We start from the raw sequence: 23255 nt of genomic DNA on the forward strand, positions 1-23255 counted from the left end.
ATAACCCTAGACTCTTCAACGATCTTTGCACAAATCACATGAGAAATCCAATTAATTTACCCCTGCAACATTTATTGGGTTAACTATACATTAAGGTAGGGATCAGATGTTACACACCTATATAAGTACCAGCTACAGGTATCAGAGAGTGAACACAGCATCCCACAATACCGGCAGGCGACTGCTTCTCACCCCCTGGAGCGTCATGGACCCCTAGAGAACTAGATGAGCCTTCTGTACCCTGGATTTCTAACCAATAACCTTGAAACCTATCCAGGAAGGATTGTTGGTCCCAAATTATAGCCCAACTTTAGGGAAACACAGGAAATATTTGTGAACCAAAGAAAGTCCTCCATCCAAGTCCTCCTATTCATCTTACCCCCCCTTTCCACTCTGAGCACTCAAGAGAAACTGCCTCACTTTCTGAGATGATTGATGGTATCTCTTCCCTTCTGAGTCCTCCCTACTATCAAGCAATCTTTTCATCTAGAGAAGATAAGGAAACACTGCATCCCAGGGAGACCTTGAGAAACGGGGATCTCCTGTGCAGAGGTGTTTCTTGTCCTCTGCCTCATGAAGGGTAATTCTAAACCCACCAAGGGGCATTCCTCTGACTTGCCCAAACCTCCAGCGAGTCCTCCAGCCCCTGGTTGACTATAATCTTCAGGGATGGAGGTGGTGAAATTCTTGGGAAACCAGAACCCAGAAAATGCAGTGATTTTCAATGTCCAATCCAGACTTCATATTTCAAAGGGAGCTTTGCTCTCATATTACCAGAAATTCCACAGGCAAAGAGCCAGGTAACTTTATTTCTCATTGTTTAGGAATTTGATTTTTATTATCAAATATCTACTATAAAAACAGTGAAGAAAATTTTTAAAAACACATTAAGGGGAAAAAAAAATCACTGCAGAGGCAGCATAACACAGTGGTTATAAACATGAACTCTGGAGTCAATCTCTCTACTCCTAACTAGTTGTGTGTCCTTAGGTAGGTTTCTTATGATCTCTGCCTCAGTTTCCCCACTTGTAAAATTGAGATAATAATAGTTCCTATCTTATAGAATTAAGGGGATTGAATAAGTTAATATCTGAAAAGCATTTTTAAAAAAGTCTAGTACATGGTAAGTGCTGTATGTGTTTGTAAAACTTAAAATCTTAATTAGGTTAATTTACCCATGAGTATTTCGAGTCCTTATGCAAATACACTTTTCAGATGTTCTAGTGGATATATACATACAGTTCTATGTCCTTTTTATTCCTTTATGCTATGCGTTCTGACTCAGTGTCCATAATTATAACTTACGTGATGGCCTAAAACAGATTACAAACTAATTGTCCAACTGCAGTAATGAGTAAACCATGGACACTGACACACTGGGTTATTAAGTATCACCTTTTGTTCCAAGAACATCAGTCTCATACTTCCGCGCAATAACCTTTCCATCATTAGTAATCTCATTTACTACTCTAAGGCTAATCCTGATTAAAGTAAATATCCCATTCAATACTATTTTTTTTTCTTAAATTCAGGTTTAGTATTCCATATTCTATTCTTAAAGGGCACCCGGACCCTCCTCTTACAATAGCACAATTTGTGTTTCCATAATGATGCACAAATGTTATTGTAAAGCTTCCATTCAATACTCCAGCTTGATGCAAAAGAGTGTATTTCCAGTTGAAAATACTTTTCTAGGATAGTTTTTCCCATAACAATGCACTCTGAGCCACAAACAGTAGAGATCTCTTACTAAAAGACGTTTCATTCCCTATGTTCATGTTGCTCAAGTAGGATTCCTCGTGAACCATGAGGGGAGTCTGGAGTTCTCTTCACTGTACTTATTTGATTTTAAACAAGGGCTACATAACTGTGGAAGGCTTTTACTTATTCTTTTCATTCACAGGTTTCTTCTACAAAGATAATTTCTACTGGTTAATAGGGGGAGAAGTCTTACTAAACTCTTATTAAAATTTCCCCACTTGATTATACTTATAGGGTTTTTTCAGTGTGTTATCAAGTGTACAATAAAATAAAAACCTCATCAATTCAATTCACAGAGTTTCTCTTCACTATGAATTCTCTGATGTTGGAGAAGGGTTGAGTGACCACTAAAGGCTTTTCCGCAGTTGTTGCATATAAAGCGTTTCTCTCCACTATGCATTCTCTGATGAATAATAAGAGATGAATTCTTACAGAAAGCTTTCTCACAATGATTACATTTGTACGGTTTTTCTCCAGTATGGTTTCTCAGATGTACAATAAGGGAAGAACTCTCATTAAATGCTTTTCCACACTCATTACATCTATATGGTTTCTCTCCAGTATGAGTTCTCCGGTGAGCAATAAGATGAGAGCTACAGTTAAAGGATCTTTCACATTGATTACATTTGTAGGGTTTCTCACCAGTGTGGATTCTCCGATGAGCAACAAGGTGACAGCTCTGGCTGAAGGATTTTCCACATTTATTGCATTCATAGGGCTTTTCTCCAGTATGAGTTCTTTGATGTCTAACAAGGTGAGCCATTTGGCTACAGGATTTTCCACATTTATTACATTCATAGGGCTTAATCCCAGAATGAATTATTTCATGTTTAGTGAGGGCTGAACGTTCTCTGAATGCTTTGCCACATTCCTGACAGTTATAGGGTTTCTCTCCCGTGTGAGTTCTCTGATGGGCAATAAGGTGGGAGCTCCAGCTGAAGGATTTTCCACATTCAGTACATTTATATGGTTTTGCTCCAGAGTGAGTTCTTTCATGTTTACTAAGGGCTGAGTAATCCCTAAATGCTTTTTCACATTCATCACATTTAAAGGGCTTCTCTCCAGTATGCATTCTCATATGGGCAATAAGATGGGAGCTCCAGCTGAAAGATTTCCCACATTCAGTACATTCAAAAGGCTTCTCTCCAGTATGAGTTCTCTGATGTCCAATAAGATGGGAGTTCCAGTTGAAAGACTTCCCACATTCATTACATACATAAGGTTTCTCTCCTGTATGAATTCTCTTATGTACAATAAGATGAGAATTCCAGCTGAAGGCTTTTCCACATTTATTACATTCATAAGGTTTTATTCCAGTGTGAGTCCGTTCATGTTTAGTAAGGGCTGAACGATTCCTAAAAACCTTTCCACATTTATCACATTCATAGGGTTTCTCTCCAGTATGAGTTTTCTTATGTTGGATAAGGTAAGAACTCCAGATGAAAGATGTTCCACATTCATTATATTCATAAGGTTTCTCTGTAGCGTAAGTACTTGTATGTTGTGTAAGGAAGGAGTCATACCCAAAGACTTTCTCCCATTCGTTGTATTTATATGCTTTCTCTACAGTACCAATTTTTTGATGTTCCATAAAGGATGAAAAATAAAAGATGTTTTCATATTCTTTGTAATCATACTGGTTTCCTCCAATATGAATTCCTGGATGTTCACTAAATGATGGGCTCTGGTTAAAGATTTGATGGCATTCCTTATATTCATAGAGTTTTTCTCCTGTATGCATTCCCATATGATCACCAAAATGCAGTATGTGATTGAAAGATTTAACAGCATCAGTACATTTTAAAAGATTATCTCCAGTTTGTACACTTGCAGGGTGAACAGGCTGCATGGACTGGTAGAAGGCTTTGTCATACTCATTATTTTCACAGGTAATCTTATCAGTATACATTATGGCTGAGTTACATCTCCAACTTTCAGCATTTACATCAGGCTTATAGAAATGTTCTATTTGAGAAACTTTCTGAGATGGAACAATGCTTAAGCTCTGGCTACACCCTGCTCCAAGTTCACAGAACTCAGAGCCTCTTTGAGACAGTATCTGCTTTTGCATGAAGACCATCTGCCTCATAGCTGTACTCTGGTTCACGTGATACATTTCTAATTGGTCTTTACATCCCAAAACTTCTAACCTGGAGAACCAAGGATCATCCCATATATATCTCTCCAACTTCATGCTATGGGACCGTTCCTCCTCAAGTATGTTCTGTGTTGGGATCAACGCTTTGCTTTCAAGATTTTTCATCCATTCTGAAATAAATAGAAAAAGTCCATGAGAGTATAGAGAAAACAAATTCTAAGAGTAGGGTGGACAAGGTAAGATTCATTGCCCATGTTATTGAAAAGGCAAGTGTGAACCTGTTTCCAAATAGACTGGTAACCCAGAGAAAGATCATAACAGGAAAGAGGAAAATAGTAAAGAGTGAACATAAGTAGTTAACCAGAATACAAAATGTGTACTGAATATGAGTAAAACCCATTTAGGAACATTTCCCCATGTAAAGGAGGACTAGAGTAAGGGGCTACTGAAAGCCTGCACTTGGCTTCCTCTGAACTTAGCTCCACACACCTTACCCTCTGCTGATGCTGCTCTGCATCCCTTCACTGTAACAATCCATTACACTGAGTGTAATGCCTTCTGAGTTCAGTGTGTACTTCCAGTGAACCACTGAACTTGGAGGGGTTGTCTGGAGGATCCTGGCACATTTAATACTACTAACGTGAAAAAATAATAACTGGTTTAGCAAAAGACAAACGAACAACCAGCCCCTCAGCAACTAATATTTAAATTATTAAAGCATGTCAATTCATTTCTATGTTATAATGTCCTATTGCTCTCCTATTTGGACACCTACCAAAAAAAGGAGGGGTGTTAAGCCAAAGTATCACCAACAAGGCTTCAAGCCTTATTTCCTATTCCACAGAGTTCACTCAGTAACACAAAATCATCTGCCCAAAGGGCAAAAATCACATAGTTTAAGGATACTCCTAAAGTTCTTGTAACACTGCAGAATAATTTGTAGAGTGATGGGAGAAGAGACAGACTTGAAAGACAGCATACTGCAAAGAAAAAGATACAGGAGTTATAGTCTGATAATCTGTATTTAATTACTGGCTCTGCCACTTCCCTTAGGTGAGTTTTCTGAAGATTAAATGAAATTGTAAAACCAACATAATGTCTGACAAATTCAATATGTGGAAGCCACCTATTATCACGGCTGAGGTATTAGTCCTCCAACAATGGAAAGGTCTTTACTAGTTTCCAATTGCTGCTATAACAAATCACCCATCTCACAGTCTGAAAGTCAGAGGTTATCAACGGCTTTCACTGGGCTAAAATCAAAATAGCTTTCCTTCAGAAGCTCTAGGGGAGAATCCACATCCCTGCTTTTCCCAGCTTTAAAAGCTGCTTACATTCTTTGACTTGTAGCTCCTCTTTCTATCTTCAAAGTATATTATTCCTATCTCTGCTTCTGTCAATCATATCGGTGTCTCTGACGCTCACTCTTATAAGGAACTCATGATTACAATGGGCCCATCCAGACAATCCAAGATAATCTCTGCATCTCAAAGATTCCTAGTTTAATTCACATCTGAAAAGCCATTTTTGCCACATAAAGCACCATATTCAGCTTCAGATGTGGACATTTTGTGGGGGGAGGAGGGTATCATTATTCAGCATACCACAGTGTCTAAAAGCTACAGGGACCCAATAAGGACCTAGATCCTGGTTTTCTTCAGGTTTTTCCTGCTTTCTTCACTATATAATATTTTCCCCTTTTACTACCCAAGTCCATTACAACAGAGAGAGATTCTACTCTGCTGAAGAACTGGCATTTATTGTCAATTTTAAGCTTAGCTCCTAGAAGTTAGGGAGTCCTGCTTTGTGCTCAGTTGTGTCCAACTCTTTGTGACCCCATGGACTGTAGTCTACCAGGCTCCTCTGTCCATGGGATTTCCCAGGCAAGTATACTGGAGTGGGCTGCATTTCCACCTCCAGGGGATCTTCCTGACTCAGGGATCAAACTCGCATCTCCTGCATTAGCAGGCAGGTTCTTTACCTGCTGAGCCACCAGGGAAGTCCCACAAGTCTGGGAATGATCTTCAAATAGCTTTTGAATTTTCCCAGTAAAAAACTTTTTAAAATGGTAGCTGATCAAGTCACTGACCAATTTCTGACCAGCTTTACAATCAGTACTTGTGGCCTGAGCCTATCTTCCACCTGTAAGTTATTATCTCTGTGACAAGAGGACAATTGAAACACTGTGATTGTGGGGCTGTAGATGCTAAGCAGGTGAGAGGCCAGAAAAGGAGATCAGCATGACAGAAGCCATCCAGGAAGGTTTCACCCACAAGAAACGACATGAGCTCAGCCTTTGAGCATGGCTCAAGTACAGACTGCCAGAATAGCACGAGCAGAGGCAAGCTGATGAGCAAAGGCATCACACATCCTTTAGGATGCCAGCTGAGTAAACTCCAGGAATTAGGCAGAAAACAATGAGAGAAAAAGAAAACAGAGAAAATTGGAAGGTCTTGAAATCAAGTCAGTTATTTAAAAGGTAATGCAAGTCATTGTAGGCTTATTGGCAGAGACCTCATAATGAAAGACTTCAGGGATGTAAATCTAGAAATACCACTTGAGAGGCTCATAACAAATAAAAATTTACTCAGCAATTTGAGCTGGATGAGAAGAGAGATTACTTCTTAGAGAGGAAAGAGCAGGGAGTCAGGATGACTTCCCCACTTCCAGCTCTGGGGACTCACAGAAGGCTGGCACAAGGAATACACATCAGGAAGATGGGCACACCAGCCGGAAGGGAAAGCTGAGACTCCTGGTTCTGTCAGTATCAAGGAGACAGCTGAGATGATCTGCAAGAAGGCAAAAGTGTAAGGCTGAAGCTGGTGGAACCACAGGGCTCAGGATGATTACTCAGAAAGGTCAGCACATAAAAGCTACTGGAAATTACGACTCCTTGGTACAGGGTTTCAGATCCAGATGGGGGCAACAGGAAAGACTCCACAAAAGCCCACTTTGTTAGAGTAGACAGGAAGACGTCCACCTTTAGGACTCAAGAGAGAGCACAGTACATTGTTAAATTAAAAATAACAAAATACAGAACAATGCGTACTGTATTTTACCTTTGGTAAGGTGAAAAGTAACTATGTGTGCCTATATGCTTAACCAAAGCTGTGCAGTGAGCCAGAGAGAGTTTATTCAAGGAGAATAGTTAATTTCGATAGTAACAGATTTGTAGCATTTTAACTTACCCTAATCCCATCTCTGACTCCTCAACTCAGCAGTAGCCTTGGAAAATAACATCCCATATTTCTGGTGCTGGAGGAAACAGAACAAAGCTAGAGCTTTTTCAAAGCCTCACTCCCAAAGAATAGTCACTATCTGAGCTGTTTGGTGGTTCCCAGAAAGATCCCACTTGAAAGGCTTGTGGGAACTTGCACAGTGCTAAAAGTTTCCAGAAAGTAGGGATCTGTCAAACATTTCCAGGCAAAGTTTTAAGAAGCCTTTTTTTATTTTAAATTACTGTCCAAGATGATGGAAAATGGTTGGGGCAAACAATATACAAACCAAAAAATGAAAGGAAAACCTGAGGAGTGAGATATGTCCAGGAGCTTTGGAAAGTTCTAACATATTCCTGGGAATCTAGAAGGCCATGTGCATACACACTACACTTAAATTTTCAAAAGTCAAAGAAAGAATCCAGAAAGCAAAGAGAGAGAAGCAAGTCATCACACACAAGGGATCCTCAACAAGATTAACAGCTTATTTCTCATTAGAAACCAGGGGGGACAGAAAGAAAAAATGTGGCAACCACGAATTCTATACCTGGCAAAACTATCATTCAAAAATAGAAAAATCAAGACCTTCCCTGATAAAACAAAAGGTAAGAGTTTGCTAGTAAAGCTGCCCTATGAGAAATGCTAAAAGGAGTTCTTCAGACTGAAATGAAAGACAATAACTCAAAATACAGACCACCAATAAAGGTAACTATATAGGTAAATACAAGACTGTATAAATGCATTTTTATTTTGTTTCCTATCTGATTTAAAAGACAATTACATAAAATCCAAACTAAACTGCTGCAAATTAAGACGTTAATTATAATTCCCAGGACAACCACTAATAAAATAACCCCAAAATTTATAGTAAAAGGAAAGGGGTTACCTGTGTGTGTTTCTGTGTGCCTCTCTGGAGGATAACAACAGTGTGAATAAGTATAAATGAAACTTTCTTTCACTTACCCATTTTATATAGCTTTGAGTTTTTAAATCATGTGAATACATTATCTGTATTAAACAATCACTTTTGCTGTTTTTTTTTTTTTGGAAAGAAGAGTCTGTGACTACAGGATACAAGTTTTGCAATAAAAAATTAAAAAGCAAGTAAATGAATGAGAAGTCTTTTTAGACAAAAGGGACAGCAGATACTATGAGAGGTAAGGAGGGAAACTGCAGCATACAAAAATTGCTACCTTATTAAGAAAGTGGGAATCTTTGCTCTGAAAATAATACAAGGGATGAAGCTCCTTGGAAGGAACTGTGATGCTATCTGAGGAAGTGAACTCCTCATGGCCTCAGCCCTTTTCTCAAAAAGTAGGGCTTGGAGGAAGGTTCCTCTCTCCCACCTGGGGCCTGCTCTCACCTGGACAAGTGCCTTGAAGAGGATATGCTGATTCCATTGACCATGGCTCTTCTCCTTGCTCCAACAGGGAGATGACCTCAGGCTTGGTGATCTGATTCCCTACATGAGGAAGAAAAACACAGACTTGTATAGTCACATAACCTTCCTTCCCCTACTCTTTTCATGAGTGACTTCAATTCATACTTTATGATCAGTAGGGACTCCATCCTTGAACCTCAGGGCTCATGATCACCTTGGCCCTCCTGAGGCTCATATAAGATGGTAAACAGGGAGTAGCAGAGGGTATTGCAAGGACAGCTTCATTATTCATTTGGTATTCGTTCGGTCAGCCACCAGCTTACCTACAGACAGCAGGTGCCCATAGGTCTCCAGCATTACATCACGGTACAGGGTCCTCTGAACAAGGTCCAGCTGCCCCCACTCCTCTTGTGTGAAGTCCACAGCCACATCATTGAAGGTCACTGGTTCCTAAAAGACCAGACATGTTCCTCTTCAACCGGGAGACACCTCTCCCTGCCCCCTCCTCCATCTAGTGTTTTCTGGAGAGGGAGTAGGGCTGACAGCGTTGGAGAGGAAACAGGACATAGAGGAATTGCCCTGAATGTATTCAATATTCTGACTGATGTGGGTAAGGTCTCACTGGGAGCCAGCCAGGGCCCTGCATTTGGGATGTACTCTTAGGAAAGTGGACACCTGGGCTCACAGTAACCACAATAAAAATGAGCAGCTCTCTCCCAAGTCTTGCTCAGTTCTAGTAACACTGGGTAGTATCTGGGCAGTTCTTCCTGCTTCTCCAGAGCTGCAGACACTTAATGAGACCAATACCAGGACCAGGACCAAGATGGACGCAGAACATGAACCCTGATCCACAGAGCAGAAAACCTGGGGCTGACATCTGCTCTACAAGTGGATCCAGGACCTGCAACGGTTCTCTAAACATTCAGAGGCTGCCTTCCTGGGCACAGAGAGAAGTTTCCACTCCCAGATTATTTCTGAGGACAGCCTCCCAAGGACTGGAGGTGGGGTGGGCCAGGACTGAGCAGAACTGACCAAGCCAAGGAGAACCACTTACAGTTGCTATCAAAGCACTTTGAGCTCTAAAAAGTTCAAACTGACATTTTTAAGAAAACGAACCAGGAATACCCACTAGAAAAATTAAGGGATGTCTGATTTTTGCAACAAATGCATCCTGTACAGTCCTTTGAAGCCATCAAAGTGAGTTTCAGGTATCTGGGCACTTCCAGGGTGGGGCAGGGGCATGTCTTCCCTCATGAGGGCAGTGGGGAGTGAGCTGTGTGTTGTGGGAGGTATGCTACAAACCCCACAGCCCCTGCTCCTTTTGAGGCCTCTCTCTTGGCCTGTCTATCCACAATGGTCCTCTCCTCCAGGTCTGCACAGAACTCTCTCAGGACAAACACCCACTGAATGGACACGTGTGCAGTGCGTTTCCCCTCATAGCATCTGGTGAACCTCTACAAAGCCTGTTAAACACTTCTCTTCCAACCACATACGGCCGCCTTTCTTCCGTCCCTGTGGGTCATGGCTCATAAACCAAGCCTGTCATCTCTGATGAGGGCCAGCTCTCATGCTGGGTCTTCAGAGTAGAATTCTCTGCTGGTCTGAACTGCTCCCCTCACCCCCTTCACACAACTGGCTTGAAACACAGAATTGCTTCTGCTCCCGTGATTCTCTTACTCCAAAAAACATTTACAACGGCTGATTACAACCTCCTATGGTGAAACCCTCCCAAAACTCAGACTCCTCAATGACAATGGGTTTTCCTCTTGAAGACCTGCCCAGGCCCCAGTTTTCTTAATGGTAGCTGCCTCTACATTTTTGGGTAACATAAACATTTTTACTTAAATGTGACATTCAGGTAGAGAAGTGCACAAAACCTAAGTGTGCACAAAGCATAAACTCACTGTAATTCCAGAGTGATACACTCAGGGGTGCTGGGAAATTTTTAAAAAAACAGTCTTGTTTAGGCTTCAGAGACAAAGCAGAACAGGCCTCTGACCTTACTTCTAACCTGTGTGGATGGTGCCCAGACTGGGAGTAACTGTGTACTGAGTCTAAGACTTGCAGCACCTTAGATAAGATGAGGGAGGAATCTTGAGGTCCTTGAGCCCCTGAAGGGGGCCGGGCCAACCAAGCCCCAGCCAAACCCCAGGCCCCAGCAACATTCCAAGTTTTACAAGACAAAACAAACAGCATTAACATGAAACCAGGCTTGCAGTTTGGTCACAGATTGATGATGATATCAGTCTGCCGCAGTCCTGGAACTGAGCAGGAACCTGAACTGCTATCTCTGAAGTCTCACCCACAGAGTGGATGCACTGTCTGGGACCCTTTCCCAGTTGGGACTCCAGATGTGCTGTGACTTGGGACTTCCCAGCACTGTTTAAGTCTGGATGTTGGTCAAAACACAATTTGGTGATGTATCCTCTGCTCTATTTCTCTTTTAATGCTAGTATATTGAAAGTAAGGTAGATAATTCTCTGACAAATATTTGTATTATTTATTTGTATATAGCGAGTGGCTTATTTTGTTAACAAATCCTTTAAACCTGATACGAAAGTGAAAGCTTTTGGCAAAACCCCAGGCAGGAGGCCATGCTTCCTGCCCAGGGTGCTCTTAGGATGCTATCTCCCTGGAAGGTGGCACCTACTTACATGGCTTCAAAGTTCAACAGTTAACAATATCCAAGCCCACACCCTGGCAGCAGTCAAGCAGGTGGAATAAGCCACAAGTTCACCTCCCACTCCTCCAAAGAGCCCAACGGATCCCCACACAAATACTTAAAAAGGAACAACCACCTTTAACAGAGACAGAACGAAAAAAATCACTAGAAAGAATCCGCAACCCCTAATAAAACAGCGGACCCTGGCACTCTGGCAATGATCAGCAATGACTGCTAAACTACAGGTGAAAAGCAGACAGGGAAATTTATGATGGAGGGATCAGGCTGACTATACCTGCACCCATTAATCAATCACATCGTCTGGAAATGGGACAACAGACAACTTGTGCCCATGCATGCAGCACAGGAGGGACTCAGCACCACCTATCAAGGACTCTTGCCCAAAATACAAAGCCTGTAACTGCTCTAGCCTTTAGCTCAATTACCCACCTACAGGAGACAGCAGGATGAAGGAACTCATCCAAGGACATCACAAGGGCAAAATTAGGCAAAACAACGAGAGGCGACCTGGTTTCATCAGCATATGAAATACAAGCAATGTGCCATCCTCGCTTGGACCCTGATCTGAGTAAACCAACTGCAAAAGTTATCTTGGGGACAAGTGGGGAAAACTAAATGCAGGCTTGGTACCAAGTAATGCTAAAGAATTACTGTTAATTTTGTTGGGTGTGATAAAGGTATTGTGTTCATTTCCTAAAAGGTGTGTATGCCTCAGATACATACATGGATGATGAAACAATGTAATATCTGAGCTTTGCTATGAAATACTTTTTTTCCCTAATATTTGACTTTAAAAAAAAACTTTTTTGTTTTATTTATTTTTTCCATTTATTTTTATTAGTTGGCGGCTAATTACTTCACAATATTGTTGTAGTTTTTGCCATACATTGACATGAATCAGCCATGGATTTACATGTATTCCCCATCCTGATCCCCCATTGGAAATCAACTATATGTCAATAAAAATAAATTTTTAAAAAAACTTATTGACATATACTTGATTTCCAATGTTGTTTATAACTGTTGTACAGCAAATTGATTCGGTTATACATATAAAGTGAAGCTGCTCAGTCATGTCCGACTTGTAGCAACCCCATAGACTGCAGCCTACCAGGCGCCTCCGTCCATGGGACTTTCCAGGCAAGAGTACTGGAGTGGGTTGCTGTTTCCTTCTCCAGGTTATACATATATATACATTTTAAAAAAACACTCTTTTCCATTATGGCCTATCATAGGATCTAGCTTTTTCTTTTTTTTTAAGGTATCCAAATAGACACAAAGGTAGAAAGCTGAAAGGTGACATTTGTTTGCTAAGGTTGATGAACGTGGATATCTGTGGTCAGCTGAATGATGGTCCTGCCAAAGACGTCCACATCCTAATGACCGTTCCCTCAACATGACAAAAGATGTCACAGTTACAGCAATGAGATTACATTAAGGATACTGAGATGGGGAGATTTATCTTGGATTATCCAGGTGGGCTCAATGTAATCACAATGGTGCTTACAAGTGAAGGAGGCAAGAGGGTCCGCATCAGAGAAAACGAGACAATGGAAGCAGAGTTCAGAGTGATGCACACTGGAGGAAAGGCCCACGAGCCAAGAAATGCAGATGCCTCCAGAACGGAGTAAAAGCAAGGGAGCCAATTCTCCCCTGAGCCTCCAGGAAGATAAGAGCCCTGTAGTCCCATTCTAGACTTAGAGCTCCAGAACAAGAGAATAAATTCATGTTGCTCTAAATCACTGTTTCTGGTAATCTGCTATAGCACCACAGGAAACTAATAGGTTTAAAAATCACCTGGCTTTTTTTTAATATTTATTTTTATTTATTTGACTGTGCCAAGTCTCAGTTGAAGCATGTGGGATCTAGTTCCCTGACCAGGGATTGAACCTGGGACCCCAGCATTGGGAGCACAGTCTCAGCCACTGGACCACCTAGCCAGAGTCCCCAAAACCACCTAGTTTTAAAGAAAAGCCAGTCAGCTAAAGAAAAGAAGCCATCAGCACGTGGTGGTCCACACATTCCTGTCAGATGGGGAGCAGGGCAAAGTGTGGCTGAACAGTGAAACACCAGAGACCCCCACCCTGCACGTGGGAAGGGGCTGCAGTGGACGCAGCACCCCAGGAGGGGCTCTGGGTTTAAATGCCACTTAAGTCAGGAGTGAAAATCAGGCTTAAAGGCCTGTACTCAGGACACCTTTGCCACTTGCCCCTCCTCCCTGCCAGCCACTCTACCTGATGGGAAAGTGTGTAAGAGGTTCTCAGGTTGCCCAGGTGAGTGACCGCCTTGAAGTTGAGAACCCCTTCAGCCCAAAACAGGGAGAGGGGAGGGGTCTGTGGATGACCTGACAGTCAGCTGTATACCCAGGAAACTGCAAGCAGAACTGATCTGGTGATCACGGCCCACCCAGGCCCATGCAGTTTAGCATGAGACTTGTAAGGAGAGACAGAAAAAGAGACAAGGAGGGAGTGAGGTCAGAAACCAAAGCCGCTCAGCTGCAGAGAGCCACAAAGTTCTCTGGTAAACACAGACAGATAGGAGGGCCCCTGAACACAGGAGAAACACCTGCACAGGTGGAGACTGAACTTAGCAGCCAAAGGGACAGAGAACCCAGGCTGCAGTCACATAGAACTTTCAATGATCTGAAATTATAATCCCCAGACTGGAAAGTTTCAGTATAAAACAGGACAGGATGATACAAGAGACTTGGAGTACAAGAACCCACAGAATACGAAGAGACAGAAAACACAGCAATCAGGTCAGGAGGTCATATAAATAACCTCAGAAAAACAATATAAAGGAAAAGGACAGGAAGGGATTTTGTTTTAAAATAAAGGACTTCTTTACATAAAATGCTAGCCATAAGCAAAAACAGATACATTTGACAAAAATATACCAAAAAAACATTTCCCTGACAAAAGACACCATAAAGTTAAAGAGGAGAGGGAAAAAGTTGACTTAAAGCTCGACATTCAGAAAACTAAGATCATGGCATCCAGTCCCATCACTTCGTGGCAAACAGATGGGAAACAGTGGAAACAGCGGCTGACTTTGATTTTATTTTTTCGGGCTCCAAAATCACTGCAGATGGTGACTACAGCCATAAAACTAAAAGACGGTTACTCCTTGGAAGGAAAGTTATGACCAACCTAGACAGCACATTAAAAGGCAGAGACATTACTTTGCCAACAAAGGTCCGTCTAGTCAAGGCTATGGTTTTTCCAGTAGTCATGTATGGATGTGAGAGTTGGACTATAAACAAAGCTGAGCGCCGAAGGATTGCTTCTTTTGAACTGTGGTGTTGGAGAAGACTCTTGAGAGTCCCTTGGACTGCAAGGAGATCCAACCAGTCCATCCTAAAAGAGATCAGTCCTGGGTGTTCATTGGAAGGACTGATGTTGAAGCTGAAACTCCAATACTTTGGCCACCTGATGTGAAGAGCTGACTCATCTGAAAAGACCCTGATGCTGGGAAAGATTGAGGGCAGGAGGAGAAAGGGATGACAGAGGATGAGATGGTTAGATGGCATCACTGACTCAATGGACATGAGTTAGGTAAACTCAGGGAGTTGGTGATCGACAGGGAGGCCTGGTGTGCTGAGGTTCATGGGGTCGCAAGGAGTTGGACACGACTGAGTGACTGAACTGAACTGAAAGTTAAGACAAGCTACAGACTGGGAGAAGATAATCCGTATACAGCAAAGATTCAGGATCCAGAAAGCATGAAATGCTTATCTATCAACAGAGTCTACAGAAATCTAGAGATGGGAGTGAGACAGAGAGAAGGCAATACAGATGACCAATAACTACATGCAAAGATATTCAACTCCACAAGCAATCAAGGACATGCAAATTAAAGTAATACACTTTCTTGGTCTCCAGGTAAGCAAAAATTAAAAGACCCAATATTAATACTGTCAAGTGGCAGCAAATATGGAAATAGACACCTTCCCTCAGAATGGGGAGACTGAGAAGGGGCTTTGCTCTTTCAGAGCCACATGGCAGCACTGGTCATACTGACAACACATATACCCTAAAACTTAGCAAAATTCTGCTTCCAGGAGTATGCCAAGATAAACTTACATGTGCACACAAGTAAAACTGTAATGTCCACACAGCTTTGTTTGAAATAGGAAAAATGGTAGAGGGAGGGAGGACTTATAAGCCTATTCACAGAAAAGATGAATATACAGCACATGTCTTTGATGGGGCAAAAAGAAATGTACCTGATCTTTACTATCACATGGTGGGACCTCAAAATTGACCTTAAAAGGTGCAAAGAAAGCATGTACAAAGCATTGTTAAAAACTGTAAGATTATTTATTACCTTATATCTACAGTTTATTATCTACATGTATCATACTATCTATATAGTATGAAAATGGACTCGCTGTATATGTATTTTAAGTGGCTGTTCTCAGGAAGGGTAGGAGAAGAATGTAATTGGGGACTAAAAAAGAAAGCAAAGCAAATACAGCAAAACATTAACAACTGTTCATTTGGAATGATGGGAGGCACCCTGTCTAGCTTATCACTTTTTATATTTTTCTACAGTTATAGAATTTGTCAAAATAAAAATCTAAATAAAACATATTTCCAGAGTCGAGAGATGTCATCAAAATTGAAGGATCCATGATCTACCAAATAGAAACAAAAAAAGACCCCCAGCAGAACATGCTCCAACATCAGGGCCCAAAACTGAGGCTGGTGATGAAACAGAAGGAAGAGATGGCAGGAGACAGGCACCTAGTCTCACCAGCTGTGGAGCGAAGAGGTGGAGCTGGGAGAGGAGTGTCACTGTTACCCAATGCTCAGGAGCAAGGCGGCAGGGCAGAGAAGGGCCCACCTCTAGGTAGGAGTGAGCCCTTCCAATTCTCGGGTAACCCTTACCTGAATTCTCATCTTCCAAATTATTATCTGCCATGATGAACTGCAAAGATATTTCACCCAAATTTTGGTAAACATTTTTGGACAGATGGCTTTGCATACACATATAAGCATTTATCCACACATTCTAAGGCACTTTATGAAATCTGATACACCAGCCACACATAAACCATGGGAGGACCCAGAGGGTGATGAGCTGGGTCTCAGCCGTTTGCCTGACAGTATCTCATCTGACTGCTCCTGCATTACCTGAATTCTCTGACCACTGGCCCCTTCATGGAACCTAGCAAAATTCAGATGGACTCTTTGGCATCTTCAGAACTTCATGATTTATTACTATTTTAGGGCAAGCTCTTTGCAGAGAACGAAAATGTAACTAGACTGTGTTCATCCTTGAGACAATCAAGGATGGGGCAGAGTATTCCATTAACTGATGTCTTATATGAACATTTATTGTGCAGAAAACTTCAGTGGATTGTTAAGGAGGGGTTTAAGAGTTTCCACATTTGGAGTGGCTGGCTGGGATTTTTTAATGGGCTGGAATATTATTATTTTCCCTATTCATCAAAATAATGGACTCCCACTAGCTGAAACCTCACCAATCAACATGTTTCTAAAATCAGACTATACCGATAACAAGGGATGACAGCCATTTGATGTTTTCACCAGGTGAATGCTTTATTTCAATAAATATTTAATTTGGAGGGAACAACAAAGGCGTAAGGGGCTCTTGTCTGTGCTTCTGAAAACCTCACTTAATACAAAACTCACATATTCAAGGCTTGAGTTTCCCAGAGGGAAAGATCCAAAGTGAGTGTGGAGAGAGGGCCAGGAGTATGTGCTCATACTCTTCAGACACTCTTCAGACTCTTCAGACACTGGACGGTGGTGTTATTTGAATTCTCCATTTTATTTTCTTGGTATTAACTCTAATAATTCTCAGAAACCCTCACAAATATTGCCAGCTAAGTGCAGCACAATGGTTATTAGAACTTCATAGCATTTCACTGCAGCTAACTTCTATTCCCAAGCAACTGATCAGGGCCCATCTTTCAACCTAGTCAAGGTTCACTACTGACTATGTTACAGAATCTAAAAATGACTGCACACTGTAACAGCAGCAAACATCAGTCACTCAACTTTTGATGCCAGACAACCACCACCCTGCACGTGATTCAGGCCTTGCCTCCCAGAGACAGCAGCGCTGCCATGTGGGGACAGCACACTTATGACAAGCTTCACCAGTCAGCTCTTAAACTGTGGGAGGTTTTGTTGATTTTTTTTAACTTGGTGGGAGACACAAAGTTAGGCAAAGATACTATTAACATTTTAAAATCACAGTATCTCCCATTTGCTTGACTCATTATTGTAACTTAGAAATGAAAAACCTAAATATAGTAACGGAACAATTTTTGTCTTTCATAGCAGATAATCATTAGGATACACCTAAATTCAACGAATTAGGATAAAAATCTCTCATTTAGAAGGAACCCTTCTCTCATGGCTGAGACAGTAAAGAATTTGTCTCTGCAATGCCAGAGACCTGGGTTTGATCCCTGGATTGGGAAAATCCTCTGGAGAAGGGAATGGCTAACCACTCCAGTATTATTTCATGGAGAATTCCAGGGACAGAGGACCCTGGCAGGCTACAGTCCATGGGGTTGCAAAGAGTTAGACACAACTGAGCAACTAACACACTTCTAAAAAACTGAAACAGTAAGTTAAAAATGGCTATTTCTAAAAAAAAAAAAAAAAAAAAAGGCTATTTCTGTGTCGTAAGGAAGAAAAAAACTGATAAATGATGTCACATCGATAACCTGTCAAAACATGCTAAGTGACAGAAGCAGACACAAAAGGCCATATATTATTTGGGTCCCTTTATATGAAATGTCCACGATGGGCAAACACAGAGAGAAGTAAATTAGTGGTTACCAGGAGCTGGGAGTTGGGGAAACAGGGAGTAACTACTAATGTGTATAAGGTTTCTTTTTGGAGTGAAGAAAATTCTAGATACTGGTGATGGCTGCAGTTCTGTGAATATACTAAAAATCCACTGAACTACGTACTTTAAAAGGTTGAACTTTATGGTATGTGAATAATATTTTCATAAAACAGTTATAAAAAAATTTCTTAAGTGGCTGCCTCCAGTAAAGAGGCTTGGCAAGAGGGGAGGAGCGGGATGACACCTCTCCAACATCATCAACTCTGCTGCTCTGTTTCTCTAGGGAGCCAATCTTCTGCCCAAACAATCACAAAGTCCTCCTGCTTCAACTCCCTTATACATATCAGATCTTGCTTCCAGGTGCCAATCAGACTGAAGCCTGATTCGCCAGCCTGCCTTCCAGTCCCCTTCTTTTCGCTCCCCTGCCAGGAGCATCCTTCCAGCTACATTTTAGACCCTGGTGCTTCTCGCTCCCAACACTCCTGTGGCTCCTTACTACAACCAGGATGGAGCCCCAACTCTGTGGCAGGCATTCAGGATGCAGCAGGGTTTTTCCTGGCTTTCTTGGCCTAAAATCAAATTATGTTCAGCCTTCATCCAGATGCTGGTCATGCAGTGTGTCCCCATGGTGCTAGAGAAGGCAGATTCCTCTCACCAGGCTATGCCCATCCAGCTGATGTGTCCCTTTCACCTCTTAGCTCAGGAGCATGCTATCTCCCAGGCAGCCTCCCTCTCCACAGCAAAAGGACCCCAGCTGCGGCACATGGCCTCTACGCAGATTCTGTCCCACCTCCAAGGCATCCGTTGTGCTCAGCTCCTCCAGGGCTCAGGGCCTTTCTGAGCACCTCAGGCCTGTGTTCTGAATCACATGTACAGCACCAGGCAAATGGTGAGGCCTCAGGAGCTGACTAAACCACCCTGGAAAGGGGCCTGGGAGCTCCTAAGGATGGGGGCTCACAACTGACCTTGTTCCCCTCTCTAAGCACAGAGCTCAGCAAACAGGACCAATGTGAGTCAGGCACTGAATATATTGGAGGGAAAAAGGGGAGGGGACTGCTTGCCAAAAGGGACTGACCCTTATCTACCAAACAGCCCACAGCACATTGGGGCTCAAGGACTCTGAATAGGCTGGTTGACAGTGAGGTTCCAAGTCATGGAAAACTGAATTCTCCCTATCTATGCTCAGAAATCAATAAACTTCTGGCTGATTCCTTCTCTATCCAAACCTTGGCTGTGGTAAACTGAGGAGCCATATCAACTGGGATGGTCAGGGACACCCTCAACACCTTAGGAAGAGGGCAACCCATCAGATAAAAGCAGAAGCCCCATCTCACCTGGGCCTGGGCTGTTGGGAGCCCTGGGACCCTCCTTCTCTCCTCAGCAGTCTCCTCCACTTGCCAGGTAGAGTCCTGAGGGCACAGAGCTGGGGGAGGAAAATGAAGTCACAGAGGCAGCTCTCCCTGCCAGAAGTGGCCCACCTGAGTACTACTTCCAGACCCTGTCCCTCCCTTTTGGGCAAGGGAAAAGATCCACTTCCTCACATTACAGATGAAGGCAGTTATCTGAAGGGATCCAGTTATATGAAGGGATCCAGAGAAGTTAAACAATAAATCTAAACACATGACCCATCCCCTGTTGTCCTGAGGCACTGTCGTAAAGAAAGTGCCTGTTCACAGCCTTTCTGGGTCTGAGCCCTAAATGGCCACACATGCATTCTCATGCATCCTGTTCTGGAGATTTCATCACTAGATCCCCCAGTAATGTGTTCAGATCCTTCCCTGTTCCAGCTCTGCCAAGAGACAGATCTGGACCAGTCCCCCTCCTCTCTCCCCACCAGCTCTGATTTCCAGCAATGGTAGGTTACTGATGGGAGAGACCACAATATGGTAACCAATGTGTCTGATGAGGAAACAGGGTCTTGACTCACCCCAGGAGGCCCATGGGTCAACAGTCGTCATCCCCCAGGACTGGTCCATATAGATACCTACACCAGAGGGTCAGGTTAAGACAAGGAAAGGAAAGGACTGTGACACTGATCCTAGTGACTAAAGGCAACAAGATGGAAAAGGAGACCTGTCTCACCAATGTGCACAACAAAATTCCATAAATAGAGCCCAAGGACGTATGGGGGAAAAAAAACAACATAAGCTAGATTTATAGCAAAAATGCACAAGTGGGTCACTTTCAGGAAATTTATTGATATGATACAGCTACTGAGCAATTAAGAACAGAACTCCTTAAGTGGCTGGAGAAGTATCTGACAAAATTGAACATCATTTAACTTTTAGGAAACATTACTAGTCTTTTGATGTCTTTAATGACAGATACATGAAACTTCACTTAAACATAAAACACACTACTGACACCATTTAATGATGTTCTTAAATTATAAACCAACGCTATACAGTGAAAATAATACAAGTAAAAAACATGGGGATGGTAGAGAAATTTTGGTTGTAGATGACTGTCTTCCAAGAAATTCCACAAATCACCAGAAAAATATCTTAGAACTAATGAGACTTCTCAGGAGAGAACTATAAAATGCACGAAAATTACATTACCTTTTATACAAACAACCAATTAAAAAACAAAACAACCTCACTTAGTTCTAATTCTGTACCAAGATAAAGAAACCCCCTCCAATCCCCAAAACCCTTAGCCCCTCTACAGCTCTGACCCCTAGCTACAGCAGGTCACCACTAGGGAGGCCCAGAAGAAACAGGATTTGAACTCACCCCATGAACCCCACGGGTTGATGGCAGCCATCTCGCAGGATTAATCCACCAGAAGCTTGCCCAGGAGCAGTGGACTTGGGTGATTATTGAAAACCAACTGCAAAACCCACCTAGTAACAAAAGTAGGAAAAGACAAATGGTTTTTCTCAAAGACAGTGGGAATAAGAACACATCCACAGAAACAATGAAAGACTTCTACAGAGCACTGTAAGAAAACAATTTACAAGTCAAACACAAATTTCTGAAGAAAAATGAAGAATGACTCAGGTTAGCTGTCAAAAGGGCATGGTCCAGGATGAGGAGGGAGAAATTTGTCAACAGTTCTCATGAGACGGGTACTGATAACGACGAGGTAGCTTTTCTAATGATTTAACAAAAATCGTTGTAAAATCTACCTACAACCTTCATAGGTAAGTAGTTGCCTAGAGCTGAGGGGAGGGAAGAACGGGCGAGTGGCAGCTTAACGGTTCAGGGTGTTTTTTTCTGGGGGGCGGGGGGGGGGGTGCGTTGAGAGATGATGAAAATGTTCTGGAATTATATAGTGGTGATAACTGCAAAACGCTCTGAACGCACAAGAAAACCACGGACTTGTACGCTAAAATAGTTAATTTTAAGTTATGTAAATCTAATGTAGGAAAACAAAAATCTGTCTCTTGGTGCAGGGACCAACAGAAAACCAAATTTGGAGGCCAGACCAACCCTAAATTCTAGAACTTTATGCAAGTTCCGCGACCTCTCGGAGGGCACCAACGCCAACTGGCAGAGCTCTCCGGATTCCTGGGAGCGTGTATAAAGCACTGGAACGCCCAATGGGCACCGGGAGCACCGGGATCTGCGCCCAAACTCCAAGTTGGCACACTAAATATTCTGCAGGCTTGTTTGCAACTTGACAAAGTCATCCGGTCACTGCACCTTTAAAGGAGCCCCGGGTTGTTCCCAGGTCACTTTTGACTTTCCTCTGTGACAGATGAGAACGGGTTCTCACGAGAAACGCCCGTCGGAAAAGACAAGGTGGACTCCTAGGGACAGCCTCGGAGGCGTCCTCGTCACCTGCCTTCTGCCCTCTCACCCCAGACTTCCTCAGCACTCCCGCCGCGGGTGCGATGCTCACAGCCCGTCCTGGGAACGGCGGACCTCACCTGGTTCGCAGCCGCCGGCCTCCCACCCCTGCTGGCCGGTGACCCCTGCTCTCCGCGGGCAGCTAGACAAGCTCGCGCTCGCTTCGCCGAGGGCGTTCGGCTTTTGTTGCGCTCACATTCGGCCCGGCTCGGCCGTGAGCTTGGGGTTCCCGCCCGGGGGACAAAGGCCCGACGCGCCGGGCTCATCCGGGCCCGCCCAGCCGATCCAGCGCCTCCGCGAAGGCAGAGGTGGGCCAAGGGACCTGCCCTGGCGGCGAGCCAGCCGCAGGTGTAGGCGCCACCTCTCCCCGCCCGTTCTCCCTACCCTCCGGGCCAGCGGCAGCGGCAACAGTAATAATCCCACCGCCCCGGCGACCGCTTCACCTCAGCCGCGGACAATGGCGGCCTCTCCCCCGGTGTCTACGGGGACGCGTCGCGCGGGCTACTGGGAGTGGTAGTTCTAGGGACGCGCTTCCGGTGCCGGAAGCGCCTCCTTGGCAAATTCCCCAAGCGGCACTTGTCCCTAGTTCCGCCTCTTATGGACTTACAGGGACCGCAGTGTCCGAGGCATTGGCGAGGTGGGCAATACTGTCCTAGACGCGGACCGCGCCGGCTAGGGGGTGGGCTTGGTAAGTCGCCGCCCGGCGAGCCTCAGTTTGCCTGTCCCTAAAATGGCAGCTCACGGTAGCCGCACTTTGTAGGAACTTTATTGAAGTCTGTTGAAGTGCTTTCCTTTTCATTCAGTAGTTAAAGGGTTGTAAAGAAGGGGATGTTATGTACCGTTTTCGGACGAGGAACCTAATTTTGAGCTTCGCCTCATATATGAAGCCCTACCCCTTGTTACCAATCGAATTTGAGGCTGCTGAACCGAGGCCTCCTTCCCCGGAAAGGAGTTGGGAGGGCCCCTTGCCCAGAGGATTCTGGCCCTCCTGGCCTCATTTACTCCTCATTCCCCTCACCTGTTAATTTGTCTACCCACGTTTCTATTGTTTAGTTGTAGCAACAGTAAGATGGTCAGAGTGAGTGGCGGGTTGGAGAGAGCCTGGGGGCATCAGAATGGCTCTGCTGTGAGCCAGGGCATGGGTCTGAGCAGAGCAGCCATAGGCCCTGGCCGCATCAAAGGATCACTCACTCTGGCTTTTGTGAGAATAGGCTCAAGAGGGTGAGGGAAGGACCTTGATGACTTTTGAACCAATGCAGTAATCAAGGTGGGTGGGAATCAGTGGTCAGATTGTGGACCGGTTAGTATTTTTAGGGTAGAGCTAACAGGCAGGGGGTTCAAGTTTGTGCATCATGGACTGCAGTCCAGCCCCTAATATGGAGAACAAGGCGTGGAGAAGGCCTCTCAATGCAGAGCTGTTTACCAAGGGTGAGTGGAGAAAGTGTTACAGGTGTGTGATGAAGCTGCTTCCTTTTTGTCCAGGCCCTCTGCTACT

General features: G+C 43.6%; 1 protein-coding gene across 8 annotated transcripts; it reads right to left on the reverse strand.

The window, feature by feature from the left end:
- Positions 1 to 51: 51 nt before the first annotated feature.
- LOC133055007 (zinc finger protein 606) lies at positions 52 to 22255 on the reverse strand. Of its 8 annotated transcripts, XR_009692556.1 has the most exons (9): positions 21841 to 22234; positions 20702 to 20811; positions 19894 to 19950; positions 19301 to 19389; positions 8779 to 8905; positions 8438 to 8536; positions 7048 to 7114; positions 6544 to 6648; positions 3940 to 4029 (listed from the first exon to the last, which is right to left on the reverse strand). XR_009692556.1 is itself a non-coding variant. In XM_061140469.1 (8 exons), exons 2-7 carry the CDS (start codon positions 20730 to 20732, stop codon positions 7074 to 7076), a joined length of 444 nt encoding a protein of 147 aa, XP_060996452.1. In that variant the 5' UTR covers positions 20733 to 20811; positions 21841 to 22233; the 3' UTR covers positions 3891 to 4029; positions 7048 to 7073. The 8 variants fall into 8 exon arrangements, 7 of the variants coding, with proteins under 7 accessions (XP_060996446.1, XP_060996448.1, XP_060996445.1 ...); XM_061140469.1 differs by lacking the exon at positions 6544 to 6648 and having other exon boundaries at positions 3891 to 4029; positions 21841 to 22233; XM_061140463.1 differs by lacking the exons at positions 6544 to 6648; positions 7048 to 7114 and having other exon boundaries at positions 52 to 4029; positions 22145 to 22255.
- Between the last annotated feature and the right edge of the window lie 1000 nt (positions 22256 to 23255).

This window comes from Dama dama, chromosome 4 (assembly GCF_033118175.1).
Source record: "Dama dama isolate Ldn47 chromosome 4, ASM3311817v1, whole genome shotgun sequence".
Classification (NCBI taxonomy): Eukaryota; Metazoa; Chordata; class Mammalia; order Artiodactyla; family Cervidae; genus Dama; species Dama dama.